This window comes from Phyllostomus hastatus, unplaced genomic scaffold, assembly GCF_019186645.2.
Source record: "Phyllostomus hastatus isolate PE091 unplaced genomic scaffold, TTU_PhHast_1.1 phas_scaffold_1674, whole genome shotgun sequence".
In the NCBI taxonomy this organism is placed as follows: Eukaryota; Metazoa; Chordata; class Mammalia; order Chiroptera; family Phyllostomidae; genus Phyllostomus; species Phyllostomus hastatus.
The window spans coordinates 6,592,611-6,607,917 of record NW_025334011.1 but is presented as its reverse complement, the minus strand read 5'-3'; the positions used below and the strand labels follow the sequence as shown (position 1 = coordinate 6,607,917).

At 35.9% G+C, this 15,307-nt stretch overlaps 1 protein-coding gene across 2 annotated transcripts in view; it reads right to left on the bottom strand.

The window, feature by feature from the left end:
* Positions 1-15,307, bottom strand: part of BMP2K (BMP2 inducible kinase) — a 118,847-nt gene that overhangs the window by 34,873 nt on the left and 68,667 nt on the right. For both annotated transcript variants that reach the window (XM_045857854.1, XM_045857855.1), the window contains exons 8-10: positions 10,653-10,756; positions 8,291-8,370; positions 3,346-3,506 (exon numbers count right to left, since the gene is read on the bottom strand). In XM_045857854.1, coding sequence (XP_045713810.1) covers positions 3,346-3,506; positions 8,291-8,370; positions 10,653-10,756 — 345 coding nt within the window. The remainder of the gene's footprint in view (positions 1-3,345; positions 3,507-8,290; positions 8,371-10,652; positions 10,757-15,307) is intronic.

Below are 15,307 nucleotides of genomic sequence, written 5' to 3'. Positions count from 1 at the left end.
AATCCTCCTGTCATTACTCCCCATTTTGCAAACGATGAAGTTAAGGCTCAAGGAAATTAAGTAAATTCACAAATAAAGTTAAAGACAAAAGATAAGCTAGAAGAAAATATTTATAATATATCTGGCAAAGAGCTAATATTCAAAATACATAAAAATAAAACCTTCGGAGCAATAAAAAATATAAAAACCATCATAAAAATTGCAAAAGATAATCGACAGAAGAGAAAAAATGGCCAGTAAACATAAGAAAAAGCATTATTAATCAGGAATATTAAAACATAAACTTCCAGCTGTCAATAGGGAAACATTTCTAAACACCAACATCGTCACGTGTTAACAAGGACAGGACAAAAGGGCACTCACACTGCTGATGGCAGTGTAGATTGTGAAGTCTTTCTGGATAGCAATTTGGCAGTATCTAACAAGTTTTGATTAAGTATACTTTTCAACATCTCCTCAGAAAAATGCTCTAGCATGTAAATCAAAAATCTGTTACAAGAACGTTTACCCTGACACTATTAATAATAGCAAATATTGGATGTATACTAAGCTACTTCAAGTTTAATCTGGGAAGAAAAAGAAGGGAGACCTTTACATTTTTCTCTGAATATTTCTGTATTGTCTCAATATTTTAAAAGAATAGATCTGTGTATTACTTTTGGTATACATGGCAGAAAACAGTATTATTTTTCCAGCTTAGGCTGGAAGCATATAAGAGAAACACCGCCCTAATGTGGGGAGCAGGCCTAACACTCCCAGCTAGGTCTTGGTGTTCACCAGAGGAACACAATTTCATAAAACACCACCATCAGGCAAAGTAACTCCGTGACCATGATGGGTCAGGACAACAAGACCACTTTGTAATTATGTCTGAGGTTGCTCTGGTGCAATGGATAGATAGCACATCAGACTTCTATGATCATGTCTGAGCACCAACAAAATCAGGACCGTTGTCCAAACCATAGACATGACCAAACCTCTCCCTATCTTGCCTAATATGACTCAGTGCTGCTTCTTCACCAATGGAGGCCCTGGCTTCCCTCTTCCTGGGTAAGATTTATTAAGATACCTAACGATACTATACACCCTCCTGAATGCTTCCATCCACAGCAAAGTCCCCCTTCCTTAAAGCCTTCCCAAAACTACCTGCAACAAGGGCAAATCCTTTAATAAGGCTTTTCAAACATCATCTTACTGACACAGTCCCACAGATTCCCATGGTATGTGAGTAATAAACTCATTTGTTCAACTGCAGTGTGTTCCTAGTGGTCTTTGACCAAAGGGCATTGATACACAATTGAGCAATACAATCTCCAACCTAAAGAAGTAAAAACAAAAGAAAGAGGGAAAGAGAGATAGAAACTAACATTGAATGTTTAGTATGAAAGAATTTTCCTAGATATCACATATCTTGTTATTTACTCTTTGTAACAGGAAACATAATTATTCCCATTTTATAAAAGAGAACACTGAGGTTCAGAAATGGAAAAGCAGGAACTGGACACAAAGGATTTCAAGTTCCCCTGCTTTCCCCTTCCATGAACTATTCCTCTGTCTGCTATACCTGACCACCTCAGAGGAATGCAACAATACACCAGGCAATGTAGCCATTATCTTCCCTGAGCATACATTTCACTTCACAGTAATAACAGTGGTTAATAGGTATTCTTAAGGATGTGTGTGGCAGGCATTATATTAAACAGTCATTAATCCTCACGACAATCTTATAAGAAGTATTAGCATTTTTCTAACATATATTACTAAAAAATGGTAAAAACAGGACTCAGATCCAGGTTAATAAGCCTCAAAAAATGGGTCTTTCACCCTGAGAGTATCCTAACACAAAACATTTTATTTGGGAACCTTTTAACATTAACACAAAACAGATTTATCATGAAATAAAGTGCTAAACAGAGTTTCCTTGAGACGGACCATCAAGTCATAACCCCAGACTCATGAGAGAACAAGTTTACTCTCTAATATTAGGGATATTTCCTTGGGGAAAAAATTTAAGTTCTGTACTGTATCATAATGCTTAGAAGTTATGAGAAAATATAAAATCAATTAAAACAAATTTCTGTGTTGTAATGTTCATACAGTCCAAGACAGACTATGTGGCCAAGACTCTAGATCAGTGTAAAGACACACAACTTTGTTAAGTGTTGGGAACCACCCTGCCTGGTATCAGAAGCTGTAACCCCCACCAAGGCTAAGGCTGAGGGAATGACCTTGGAACCGTAAGCCACCAAGGAGACAGGCTTATCTCCCTGACAGGAGCACCGATTCTGCTCCTTTTACTTCATCTATAACTGGCCCCCAAAGCTTGGTTGGTTAGCCAATGACAGGTACGATTCCCCAAGGGGGGAACGACCTAAGACAGGCATGATCATGTGGGAGGCCCCCAAGGAAAGACTTTGGGGGCTACAGCAAAAGGAGGTGATGGACCCTCGCCCCTCGGCTTTGGCATAGCCTAACTCCTCATCGTCTGGGAGAAAATCTCCTTATCTCTTGGTTGCCTTAGTTCCCTTGCTCCACCTAAACCTGAAACAATGACAGAGGGTGGTGCCGCCCTGTGCTGGAAAGGGCAGGTTCCCCAGGTGATCAGGCCTAAGAAAGAATATGTAAAATCCTGTGAAACCTGCTTTGTTTAGAATGCTCTCAATTAACTGATAAGGGTCCAAGGAAGAAATAAGTTTGTTCCCTTAAAGTTTTTTACAGCTCTTTGACCCTGACTCAAAATAGGCCCTCAGACTTCCTTGTTACCTATTGTTTGATCCTTACTTCCTAGGAGTGAGTAATGGGCTTTACCTGAATTCTTATGCAAACGAAACCAATAAAAAGCCTCTCTGGCGGGGGAAGGGGGCACTCTCCCCACTAGAGAGAGTGGCCATTCCGTTCCTACTTCCCCACAGAACCTGGTTATCTCTGTGTATGTTTTTCTCGCATGCCAACAAGCCATCCGCAGCATTCTACGGTCACTGCCGGCAGGTGATCGCATCAGTTAAGGCTAGAGCTTTAACTTCTTCCTTTCCAATACAATACAGAATCTTCCATACTCTTAAACTTTATCATCAACCTCAAACCCTACCGGTTGGTAACACTAGGGGTAAGTAAATTGTGAACTTTGTATACACTACTTTTATATGCCAATAACTTACCTTTCCCTGCAGCTTTAGGAAAACAATTAGTTGAGTTTACCAGACATCAGTAGAAAGTTTCTTAAGACATTATGCTAGCTGCTTCACAACAGTAAGTTTGGCAGTAATTTATACTCCTAGGAAATTAAGCCATAAACGTTTGTTTACATTAATTATTAAGGGGGTTAGGTTGGAAGGGCTATATTACCTTTTGCTCTGTGGTTACCAAATTCACCAGGTACAGGGACTTTAACAGGTGTTACTGAACTTTGAATGGTCAGCACACTGGGAGTGGCAGTAGTAGAGTTGGCCTTTGGTCTTTGTCTTGGTGCAATTGAGGTTTCTGTTGGTCCAATAGTATCTGTTATTCTACAAGAGAATACATTTCATTCCAAATATTGGGATTATTTCTCATTTACTCTTTGTTCTGTAAGTATCTTTCAGCAGATACATTTTAATTGTTATTATAATCATGTTAGTCTTCTTGGTTCCTTCCTAAGTCTCACTGTCAAGAATTCAATGTTTAATGAAGACAGGAAAATAAAATAAACCTAACCATTTTCTTTAAACCAGTATGCAACCATTCATAGTCTGCCACTAAATGGAAGCTGGCAGAAAAAGAATATAAGATAAGACTGCTTTTAAGGAGAGGAAACAGGGAAAACAAACCAATCTTGTCATAAGGTGTTAGATACAATGGAGCAGTCAGAGAAACACAAACAAGAAACAACAAGTAACGGTTTTCCTCAGCTTGGACTCCAGGCCTACAAAAGATAAGACTCTGCCCTAGGACATGGAAAAAGAAAGCAGCCAAAAGTTTCAACAAGTAGAGCTACCTGTCACATTTAACTTATTGAATCTTTAATTTTGCTTTTCTTAAAACACTGAATGGAGATTATATAAAACTTTCCCAATTAGACTTACTTTATGTCATAGATGAGGGCAGTTGAGTAGAAAGCTTAATTTTGAAAACAATAGACACTAAATACAATTTGAGAAAACACAGGTATCCGCTCTTCTCTTTAAAAAAAGGGAAAAATCTTTGACTTACATATCTACTAACTTTGCTTTCCACAAATTCAGGATAAAAACTCAAATAATTTTTAATAATCATATGCTCACTTTTCAACAAGATTACAATAAAATCTCTTTACCAAGTTCCCTGATATTTTCAAATAATTTAACAGTTAATATTTTGCATACATATGATTTATTAAGTACACATCGGCCGCCTTGGATGAAGTGCTATGAGAACTACACAGGTCCATTTCTTACATAAACCAGAAGAGGGAGCCCTGTACACAATCTAAAAAATAAAGGCAGTTAAAAAGATTTTAGAAAATCACAGAAATACACCAAATGTGTGCTGTTTTCCAAATATAATATCTATGTTTTAGGTGCGATAGCGATGGTACAAGTCATATAAAAAGTAAACTAAAAGGCAATAAAAGATCATATATATATCTAACTAGATCTCATTTAATAATAATCAAATATTTATTAAGTTGAAATTATGGATGTGGCACTTAAAACCAATGATCCCTACACTCAAGTAATTTAGAGAAAATATTGTATACAATCTGCTTATCTATCCATTCTTTATAGGAGAACTCATCCTGCCTTGCTCCTGTTTTAAATCTATAGATTCAGGGCACACACAAGTACAGAAAAGCTCTGAAAAGCTAGATGCTAAAGTTCTGCAGACTTTATTTCATGTTCCCTAATTTAGTTTACCAATGTACAATCTAATACACAATTACCGATATCCAGCAAACAAAGCATAATACCCTGTCTTTAAAGAATTTATAGTACAAAGGCAGGGGCCAAAAAAGCCCCAGAATTTACTTATAAAAAATTGTGTATGGCCCAGGCTGGAGTAGCTCAGTGGATTGAGCATGGGCTGCGAACCAAAGCATCGCAGGTTCGATTCCCAGTCAAGGCACATGCATGGGTTGCAGGCCACGGCCCCCAGCAACTGCACATTGATGTTTCTCTCTTTCTCCCTCCCCTCCCTAAAAATAAATAAATAAAACCTTAAAAAAATGGATTTCTAAAAAAAAAATTGTGTTTGTATTCTTACATCTTTACATTTCAGTCACCTTCAAAGTAATCTCCATTTGATACAATACACCTTATTGAGCTGGTTTTTCCACTGCTCAAAACAATTTTTGAACTTGTCAATTTGAATGCCTTTTGGTGCTTCTGCTGTTTTTGTTTCACCTCTTCCACATCAGCAAAATGTTTCCCTTTGAAGACTTTTTTCATCAAGGGAGAGATCAGGTGAACAGACAGGGTGGGACATGGGGGTCATGCCGTATTTGGTCAAAAACTGCTCAACACTCAGTGCGGTGTAGGCAGGTGCACTCATAAATCACACCACATGAAGTGGGCAAATGCATTGAGTCTTCCAAAAAAGAAAATTCACTGACACCAAAGACAGCCTCTCACAACAACACCGCCTCTCACAATGCCAGCTGGTGCACAGATACAGGTAGGTTCTTAGCACACTCACCTAGTGGGGGAAGCCTTTACTACAAGGGGCCCGCCCTCCAGAAGATAATTCCAGTTTTTTAGGGGTCCCTCCTCATATATGTAGGGAGATACGCACATGTTCATGAAAATATACTAAGTTATAATAGTAAAAAAAATCAGTGCCACACTAGTACTGTCAAGAGTTGCACAGAGGAATAATTCTAACTTTAACCTAAATTGACTAGAGAAGGCTTCAAGTAGGGACTAGACATTTAAAACATATATATGATTTCATTAGCCAGTGAAAAGAAAGTATTCTGTGAGGAAATGAGAAGAAATGCCTGGATAGATGAGGCAAAATGAAGACACACTCATGACTGAAATGAAAGACTGAGTACTGTGTTAACTCTCCATACAGCTTCATCTGCATTAATTACAACAGACCCAAAACTGTTTTCTCTGCTTCCCTCTTTCTCCTTCATGCTCTATCATCTGAACAACCTTCCTAGAACATAGTTGCTCTCTCCACTTAAAATCCTTCAATCGTTTCCACTGCCAGGACAGAGATTCTCAGCTTTCCCATCTTAAAGATGTCACATAAGTTTCACATGCCCAACAATCCGAAGGAAAAATGCAGATATTTAGGGATGGAAAGCGCTTTTGAGGAGTAAAGCTGAGTGCCACAGAGTAAAGGCCAGGCGAGAAGATGCATAATACTCATAAAAGCTTTAAAACATGTAAATAATAATCTATTTAAAGATTTCACCACACCTCACTCCCAGAAATATAAAGAAAAGGCTAACTTTTTTATTGTTTTTAGCCATTTATATTTTTTCAAGTTCTGAAACTATCAGTATAAATTTATATTACTGACCAAAAAGCAAAAATGAATCTTATTTTTAATACAATGTATAGCTTTAACACACTCTGAATAGCATTGTGAATTTAGCTGTGTTAACTGTTTGCTTATAATTGTACAGCTATAACTCATGTCATAATGAAGACAGAGCATTCTTATCCAGTTGACACTTTTGTAGTGCATCTACCTTCTTAAAGATCTAGTCATAAACAAAATAATTATTAAAAAACACAAATAACAATAAAATTCAACTAACAACTCTACGACGACTCATAATTCCACTCAAATGTAACAGCAGCTGCTAACCACAGCTGTGTTATAGATAGGTAGGACACACTGCCAGTCAGGACAGGTTCCTGCAAAGTCAGACGTAACTGTACTCTTCCGTCTCTTCTTCAAGAGTATTTTAAAATTCAAATGAATGAAGACAGTATTTTAGAGTCATGCCATATTTTTTAAAAACTAAGTTATTCCCAAATGACATTTTAACAATTTATAAATAATACATTACTTGTAACACATCACCACCAAGTCCCAAACAGAACTGACTGTAATGTTGAAAATTCACTGGCCTAAACGCCAAAGGCCAAATTTCTCAGCATTAACATACAAACTTGCTCCTGATTGGCATTTACCTAACTCTTCAACTTCAGTTCCCGCCACCCCGCAATGTGTCCCCTATGCTCCAGGCTTGCTGGCTCACAGAGGCCATTCTTGCCCGAAGGGCCTGTCTGTCACAGTTTCCCTCCCTATCATCCAGGTGACAGATTACATCATTCATCTTTCAAGCAACAACTCAGTAATCCCCTAACCCTGCCCCAGGGAAAGGATTGGGTTCTTTCTGAGCTCCTGTTTGCTCCCCTCTTTCCCTTCCTCCACTCTCAGAGTTGCCTGGTATCTGTCAGGTTAGAATTGTTTACTTGTGTGTATGTCTTCATTAAAATGTGAACTCCTTGGGAATAAATAATGTTCCTTTTTCTAGGCATTTCCACTATCTGTATGTTGCATATAGCAGGTGCATGACAAATACATTTTATGTCAAATAAAATACTTTGCATAGGTAAAATACAATTCAAAAAAGCTATGACCAAGAAATCTCCTCAAATGTAATATTATACCTGATACTATATATCATAGTATATAATATGATAATCTAAAATACAGGCATGCTCATTAACTTTTACACTCAAAATAAGTATAAGGAAAAAAAGTTTAATCATTAACTCAATAGTTACTCAGATTCAGGTCTTAAACTACATAATGTGCCAAACTTACTAACAGTAAAAACTGAAAAATGATTTAAAACATTGTATTTTTACCAGTCTGAAAATTATTATCATTAAAACCATTCATTATAAAATTATACATAGTAATACATATTTAAATGCATATTAGAACACATAAAACAGTTTATAAATGTATAATACTCTAAAAAAGTAGCCTATAAGAGCTATATTTCCTTTCCTTAAATAAACAATCATACTAGCTGTAAACTAAAAATGTAACAGTTCATAAATTAGAGTTGACATGTGATAAATAATGACAACCCACCCCCAAATGACCCAATGCATTATAACATTACCAGTTACATCATCACTTCTCGATTGCTGAGAGGAAACAGTTCAAGTGAGAGTGATGTCAAATCCTGTCTCTAATACAAAAGAGCTTATTTTATACTTGCTATCTAAACTCTACACCACGTACAATAACGAACAACATTTTTTGTGCATGTAGGTGATATTTAATTACATTTGCTAGGATTAAAAACAGGATCTCTTATTTTTTAAAAAACCTTTTCAAATTTCAGCATCGCTTTGCCTACCTGGCTTTTATTTGGCTTTTCCTAGAAGCTGCTTCACTAGCAGTCATGGGTTCAGGAAGAGTTGAAGGAATAGGAGAATTCTGGGAAAAAATAAAACTTCATTTTAGCTTTTCTTTTAATTGCAGAACACATTATTTAAAGGTTATGGATATGTTCTAATTTTAAAAATTACTGTCTGTGAGATGCTATTACTTTCACCTCAGACACCTATAAATTGCTCACATATACTTGTCAGATCTAATCTGCAAACATCGCCACATGCTACATAAACATCACTTCCATATTCATGTGCCAGAGAAATCCTTCAAAAATAAACAGAACAATATTGTATTCACTTAACAAATAGGCAAATTTTGGCTAAAAAGAAAGATTAAATTATACTCGTAAATCAATGACTATTTCACATTTTAGGGAAAAAAGCAAACACCAAGCATATGGGTCAAGTGTTGTTTCTGCATACTGCAGAAATTTCCTGACACTGCACGTAAAATCTAAAAAACAAGAACAAAGGTTTTCCTAATTTGTTTATGTTCTACATAATGTTTGGCTTCAAGGGACTCAAATGTTTGCTGAATGAAAAGCTATAAATCTATAGTCTAATGTCAAAGCTATTTTTATCACTAGAATATTAAACTGTATGACTTTCAGCCTCAACAAAGAATATCTGACATAGTAAAGAGTTCAACAAACAAAATGGAAAGGTATCAACTTCCTTCTTTTTTCATAGCGGAGTTTGTTAAGTAATACAGAAAGGGAAACTGACAGGAACAAATGAGGCCAGAATGATCTTCAGAAAGCTGAGAAGGGCTTAGAATCAGTGATGATTCTGGACTTTTATTAAAATTAGCACAGACCTGCCATACACAGTTAATCTGATGTAGTTAAGTACAGTGTGCAGACACAGGATATAATTCAAAGCCTGTCAACGATGTTAGCTATTACTAACTCAGCACCTTTAATGGACTAGGCACTGGGTTTTCATTTCTTATTTGTAGTCCTCATAATTCCTATCTCTGTTTTACACAAAAAGAACAGAAATTCTCAAAATACAGTTGGCCCTCCATATCCATGAGTCCAGCATCCACAGATTCAACAAAGCTCAGATCAAAAATACTACCCTGGCCAGTGTGGGTCAAGTGGCTGGAGCTTCATCTTGTACACCTAAATGTCATGGGCTCAACTGCCGGTTGGGGCACGTGTCTGCGGTGAGGGTTCAGTCCCTGGCTGGGATGCATACAAGAGGCTACAGATTGATACTTCTCTCTCTCCCTCTCTCTACCATATCTCCCTTACCCTTTCTCTAAATCAATGAGTATGTCCTCAGGTGAGGATTTAAAAAAGCACTACTACTCAAACAACAATATCATGTTGCTGCTGACGTGAACTATGTAGTTAGGCCTACGATGGCTGCATCTCTACTGACAGGTACAGCCATTTTTTTCATGTCATCATTTCCTATTTAATACAATATAGTAACTATTTACATTAGGTATTATATGTAACCTAGAGATGATTTAAGTACACGAGAAAATGTGTAGTTACATGCAAATACTATGCCATTCTATGTAAGTGACTTGAGCATCTGCAGATCTCAGTACCCACGGGATTCCTGGAACCAATCCCCTGTGGATGCTGAGAGATGACTGCATACAAAACTAATCACTGATGAAGACAGGTCTCTCCACTTACAATACCTATGCTCTTTACAACAAAGGTAACCAAACTTTTCCAGTGTACAGAGCATTTAGTGTCTCAGAATTTTTTCACGATACCCCTAGTTCACCCCCCAAATAAATCTTATACTATGTTTTTTAATAGATTGGCCCAAACAACTTAGTAATTGTTATTTGTGCTATGTCAGACAGATATTTCTCTCAAAAAATGCAAAATATCATGCAGTGCCCCCACATCTATTATGGCTTCCTAGAGCACTACAGTACACAATTTAGCAACTGTGGCTTTATACTGAAAATACTAATCACAAACACACTATTAGGCTACTTGTCATGAAACAAATAACTCTGAAAGTGGGTGTACACATGCACACACACATAAATAGCTACATGTAATAAAATGGATTTTAAATTCATATCCGACTTAATAAGCCCTGGCTGGCAAGGCTCATTTGGTTGGGCATTGTCTCACAAAGTGAAACATCACCAGTTCAGTTTCCAGCCAGGGCACATTCCTGGGTTGCAGGCCCGGTCCCCAGTTGGGGCAGTGTGGGAGGTGACTGATATTTCCCTCGCATATCGATGTTTCTCTTCCTCTTTCTCCCTTCCTTCCCAGATAGATAGATAAATAGATAGATAACAGATAAAATCTTTTAAAAATTCGTATCCCACTGAAAAAGGTTACTTACATTGATATTGGAGACTGGACAGTCCTTTTTGGCAAATTTAAATGCGAAATAGGACACTTGAAATATATCAGGTCTACGGTCTGGATCTGGTTCAAGCATAAACCCTGCAAGAACAGATTAAAATGTAGAGAAGTTCACTGAACACAGAAGCTATATAGTGGCACATTAAAAGGATAATGTATATGTGTATACATAAATACTTTTTCCATTCTAAGGTCAGTGATGATTCGATCAAATTTTGTTAATAGAAAATATAAAAATTGTTACCGATACATGAACTTAAAACATTATCCCAAGCTAAAAACAAATCAGTCACAACTCTGTACCACAAGTATTATTAACAAATATATTCTTCTGAGAAAGTGAAACAAAACAAAAACTGAATTTAGTGAACAATGGGGAATTATTCATGAAAGTTCTAGGGCCATAGCAGAAGTCCTTAATTTCACTATTATCCAAAATACATCTACTAATTTTTAAGTAATCCTCAACCACTGAGAAAATACTAAATTGTGTGCATGGTAATCTAACAAAGTAGTGCAGGATTGACAATACAGTTTTCCAAAATTGTGCTTTCTTCCCATACTGATGCTATGAGTGTTCACCACAGTTCAATATTTCAACGTGTTACACATATCCTGTTCAGAAGTATTAGCTGAGTTTCATGGCTCTATTATGAACAGACTTCACACCAACCTACAGCACTGCTTGAAATGTCTGACCTTTTTCTAACCAAAATGACCAACACTATTTGTCCGTTTCTTGGGTGACTTGTTAAATTTACAATTTCACAAAAAAGTTGACATTTATACTCACTGAAAAACTCATATTTTGTTAAAGCTCTCCATGTTCTAACTCTGATTCATTGATTAATTCAAGTTTTTATAACATTCAAAAATCATTATTAAACCAATACAGAATGTATGATTTACAGCATTAATTGGATAACATTCTGAAATTTGCTAGTAAAATTATATACAGAGATCAAAGTATATAAATGGCTAAATTAAAATTATAAATCAAAATTAATTCAATCTTTCTTTCAAATTTAAGTAATTTTTAAACAATTTTTAATACATCTCCCACAACTTGATAAACTTATTTTGGTTAAAAACAGTTGTTTGGCAAGTGAAAGCACAAACTTAGCAGAAATTTGTGAAATTATAAACTCAGTTTTTCAAATATTCTGCACATAACCTGATTTGATGTACTGAAAAAGGCTAACATGTATAACTTATAAAACTGATTTTTTATTATTTTATCAACAGTTAGATGGTAATAATTAAAAATATGGAATTCTAATATTGATCAGATTATATTCAACCTCATCCGAGAAAAGATTTAAAGAATCCACAAAGTTTCTTTTATCCTCCAAAATCATATTTTATCTTGACACCAACAGATATAAAATGTTTTTAAAGTAACAATAGTCCATAACATAGGGATAAACTTAAACTTTTAACAATAAACATTTATCCAAATAATTTTTTTAAACAAATCACAAGAAACTTCTCAAATTCACAAACTTAATATTCTATTTTTCTAAGAATTCAGTTTATTTGGCTTTCAAAATCAAATTTCAAGAGTAACTAATTATAAATATTTATTCCTATAAATGGCTTGAAATGCATATAAACTATAAGATTTTTTAAATGTATGAGAACATTAGGACTAACAGAAAAGTAGCCCCTTCCCTGAGAGACTCTTCCCTGTGCTCCCCCCCAAAATGCTAGGATGATGCCAGTAAATAAATTGCATATGATTTGGTCTTATAAATACAGGCCACAAATTTAGTTCTCTACCTTCTAGCTGTCAACACAAATAGGGCAACATGATCCATTACATGAATCAACATGAATCACAGTGTCCTTAACACAAAAATAAACCAGGTGCTAGGAAAAAGCACCACTGCTGATACCAAAAGCCAAAAGTAAATTCTCCTTTGAGTCTATCTAAAGATGTTTCGAACTGAGTGATCACAATCCTTAAAGAACTGCAGTGAGTGGCAATGGGTAATGTCTTACACACGCCTGTGTGGACCAGTGACATAACACCTAAGTACAATTAGGGCGAAGAAATTCTATGCATGTAGAGAACAGTACAGTACTCAAATATACTTCTCTGGCCCAACTTTATCTAGAAAAAGCTTTTTAAATATCTGGAGGAAAATAAAATGATACATTAGGCACTCCTGTATCTATTTTCTTTCTGTCACAGTAGATGAGAAGCACTGAAGGAAAATAAATTTGACCTTTATGTTCTCTAACCAAGATTTGTGTAAGTAATTCTCTCAAGTTCAGCATAGGACAACATCTGCTAACAATCAGGTAGCTAGGCTGTGGGGAAAAGGGGTATCATCTTATAAGTAAACAAAAGGACCCCTAACTCCCTGGCTCATGCTTCTGTGTGGAAATACTGTGAGAGCCAGTTTCGTTTGTCTAACTGTAACAATCCCATTTATATGACATAATTAATGACTAGAATTTATTTTAACAGAATGGGAAAATATTAGTGTGCACTAATGTGGTAGGTATAAGCAATAGTTATAAAGCTTTTTTCACACACGTGTGTGTGCATGTGTTCTAGGTCATAACTAAAACCTATTTAATTATTGTGGATCACAGCCAAACAGTGTGAAGACCACTGTGCTAGTGACCTCTCTCTATATGTCATTCCTCTCCAAGGGAAAGGGAGTGATTTGTTTGTTCAAGTAGAAAGAAAAGGCACCCACAAATGCCCATCTCTGCTACTCTTACTTTCATAACAGTTTACTTTTAGGACATGTATGTTCTATGTAAAACCATGTTTTGCAAGTGGCCCACTTCTATGGAAGAGGTCTAAGGTTATCCAGCACTGTCTACAACTGGGTGTGAGTAAATCTGAGGGCTGAATGCAAGGAACGGGCTCGCTGGCAGCGGGTCTAAATTTCATTCATTCTGCAATCTACTTCATCTACTACTGTTGACAGTTTTATCTAATGAGTTCCTGTAACCCATCTCTAGTTTGGTTCTAAAATCAAAGTATAAAGAGACTGAAACTCACAGGTAGAAAATGTCTATATTTTTCTCTCTGAATATTTTTATACTGGATATTAGCAGCCACTTAAAAAGAAAAAAACGGCATCATGAAGCATTTAATTTAAATAATTTCCCAAACTGTCCAAAAGAATGAGTTACAAGTTAAACTTTTAGACTAATGAATGATCTAATGTGAAGTGCAAAGTATCTAGAGAGAAATAAAATGATTCATCAGGCAATCCTACAGTTTTGTTTTTGTTCACAGATCAGCTCTACTCCAGCTAAATACTGAGGCATATCAACTAAGAACGACAACTTCAGTTTAATTTTAAGTAATTGGTCCAAAGCCATCTTCTCTCACAATAATTAAACCTTGATTTTAGTATTTGTATCAACTCCCACTTCGTGACAATAAAACTGTACCATCTACAAAAATATGCTCTTGAGGGGAAGAATAAATTTAAAAATGCATGTGTCCAGCTCACCTAAGAGATTAAGTTCAAAAAAGAAAAAAAAAAAGGAAGAGAAGCAAGAACACACTCTTGTTTACTGAATTTAAAATTATCAAGACCTGGCTGGTGTGGCTCAGTGGATTGAGCACGGGCTGTGAACTTTGGTTTTAGTAGGGCTGCAGGTTTGATTCCCATCTAGGGCACATGCCTGGGTTGCAGGCCAGGTCCCCAGTGGGGGCCACATAAGAGGCAACCACACACTGATGTTTCTCTCCCTCTCTTTCTCCCTCCCTAAAAATAAATAAATAAAATAAAACAGAAAATAAAATAATCATGTAAATCATCCTGAGAACATTCCTGCTGTCCCTGCAAATACAAAATTGACTTTTAAAAAGGTATGTGCTTCTCTTAAGTAAATCTTTCTATTGAGACAAACTCCATTTACATAACCTGAGAACACTAAGTAGTCTCAGCATTAAAGGCAGTGTATGATTAAACCAACACAATATTTTCAACTGATGTATAAGACATATCTGATAAAAAAAAAACACTTAAAAACAACTGAGGCAGCTGAATTAATTATGTTCGTATTAATTTTGCACAGGATAAGTACAACATCCACGCATATTCCATCAAAAAGAGAAGCTATCAGAACTGCCAGTACTATAGCAGTGGCCAAGCTAAATCATGGTTTAATCAAGGATTCAAGCCACATATTAAATAAAGGAGTTCCCAGTCAAGTTATACAAAACAACGGCTCCATGCATGGGCCTAAGGAAAGTTATATCAGCCTCTGTAATGTAATAGCTCAGCAAATTTAATAGGAAAATGCTTTTGATACAAGTGTTAAAAGAATGGCCCTGCTTAAAATTTATTTTTTTTCCTTCCAAAAAGGTCTTTTTCTTTGCCACAGAATTCTACTTATATTAATTTACCTGAAAAGACAAACACCCATTTCAATTTTGCAACCAAAAATACATCAAGCATTCACTTGTTATTTTTACCTATTAATCTATGGAGATCATTATATAAACTTAGGTTAGGTTTATGTATCCTACATACCTTATTCCATGGACTACTGAAAAGAAACCTAACTTAACAGCCATAATAAATGTGTTCAGTCATAACTAAAACACTGAATGGCACTACCAACATGTTAAAATAGTATGTGTGGGATAGTTCTGAC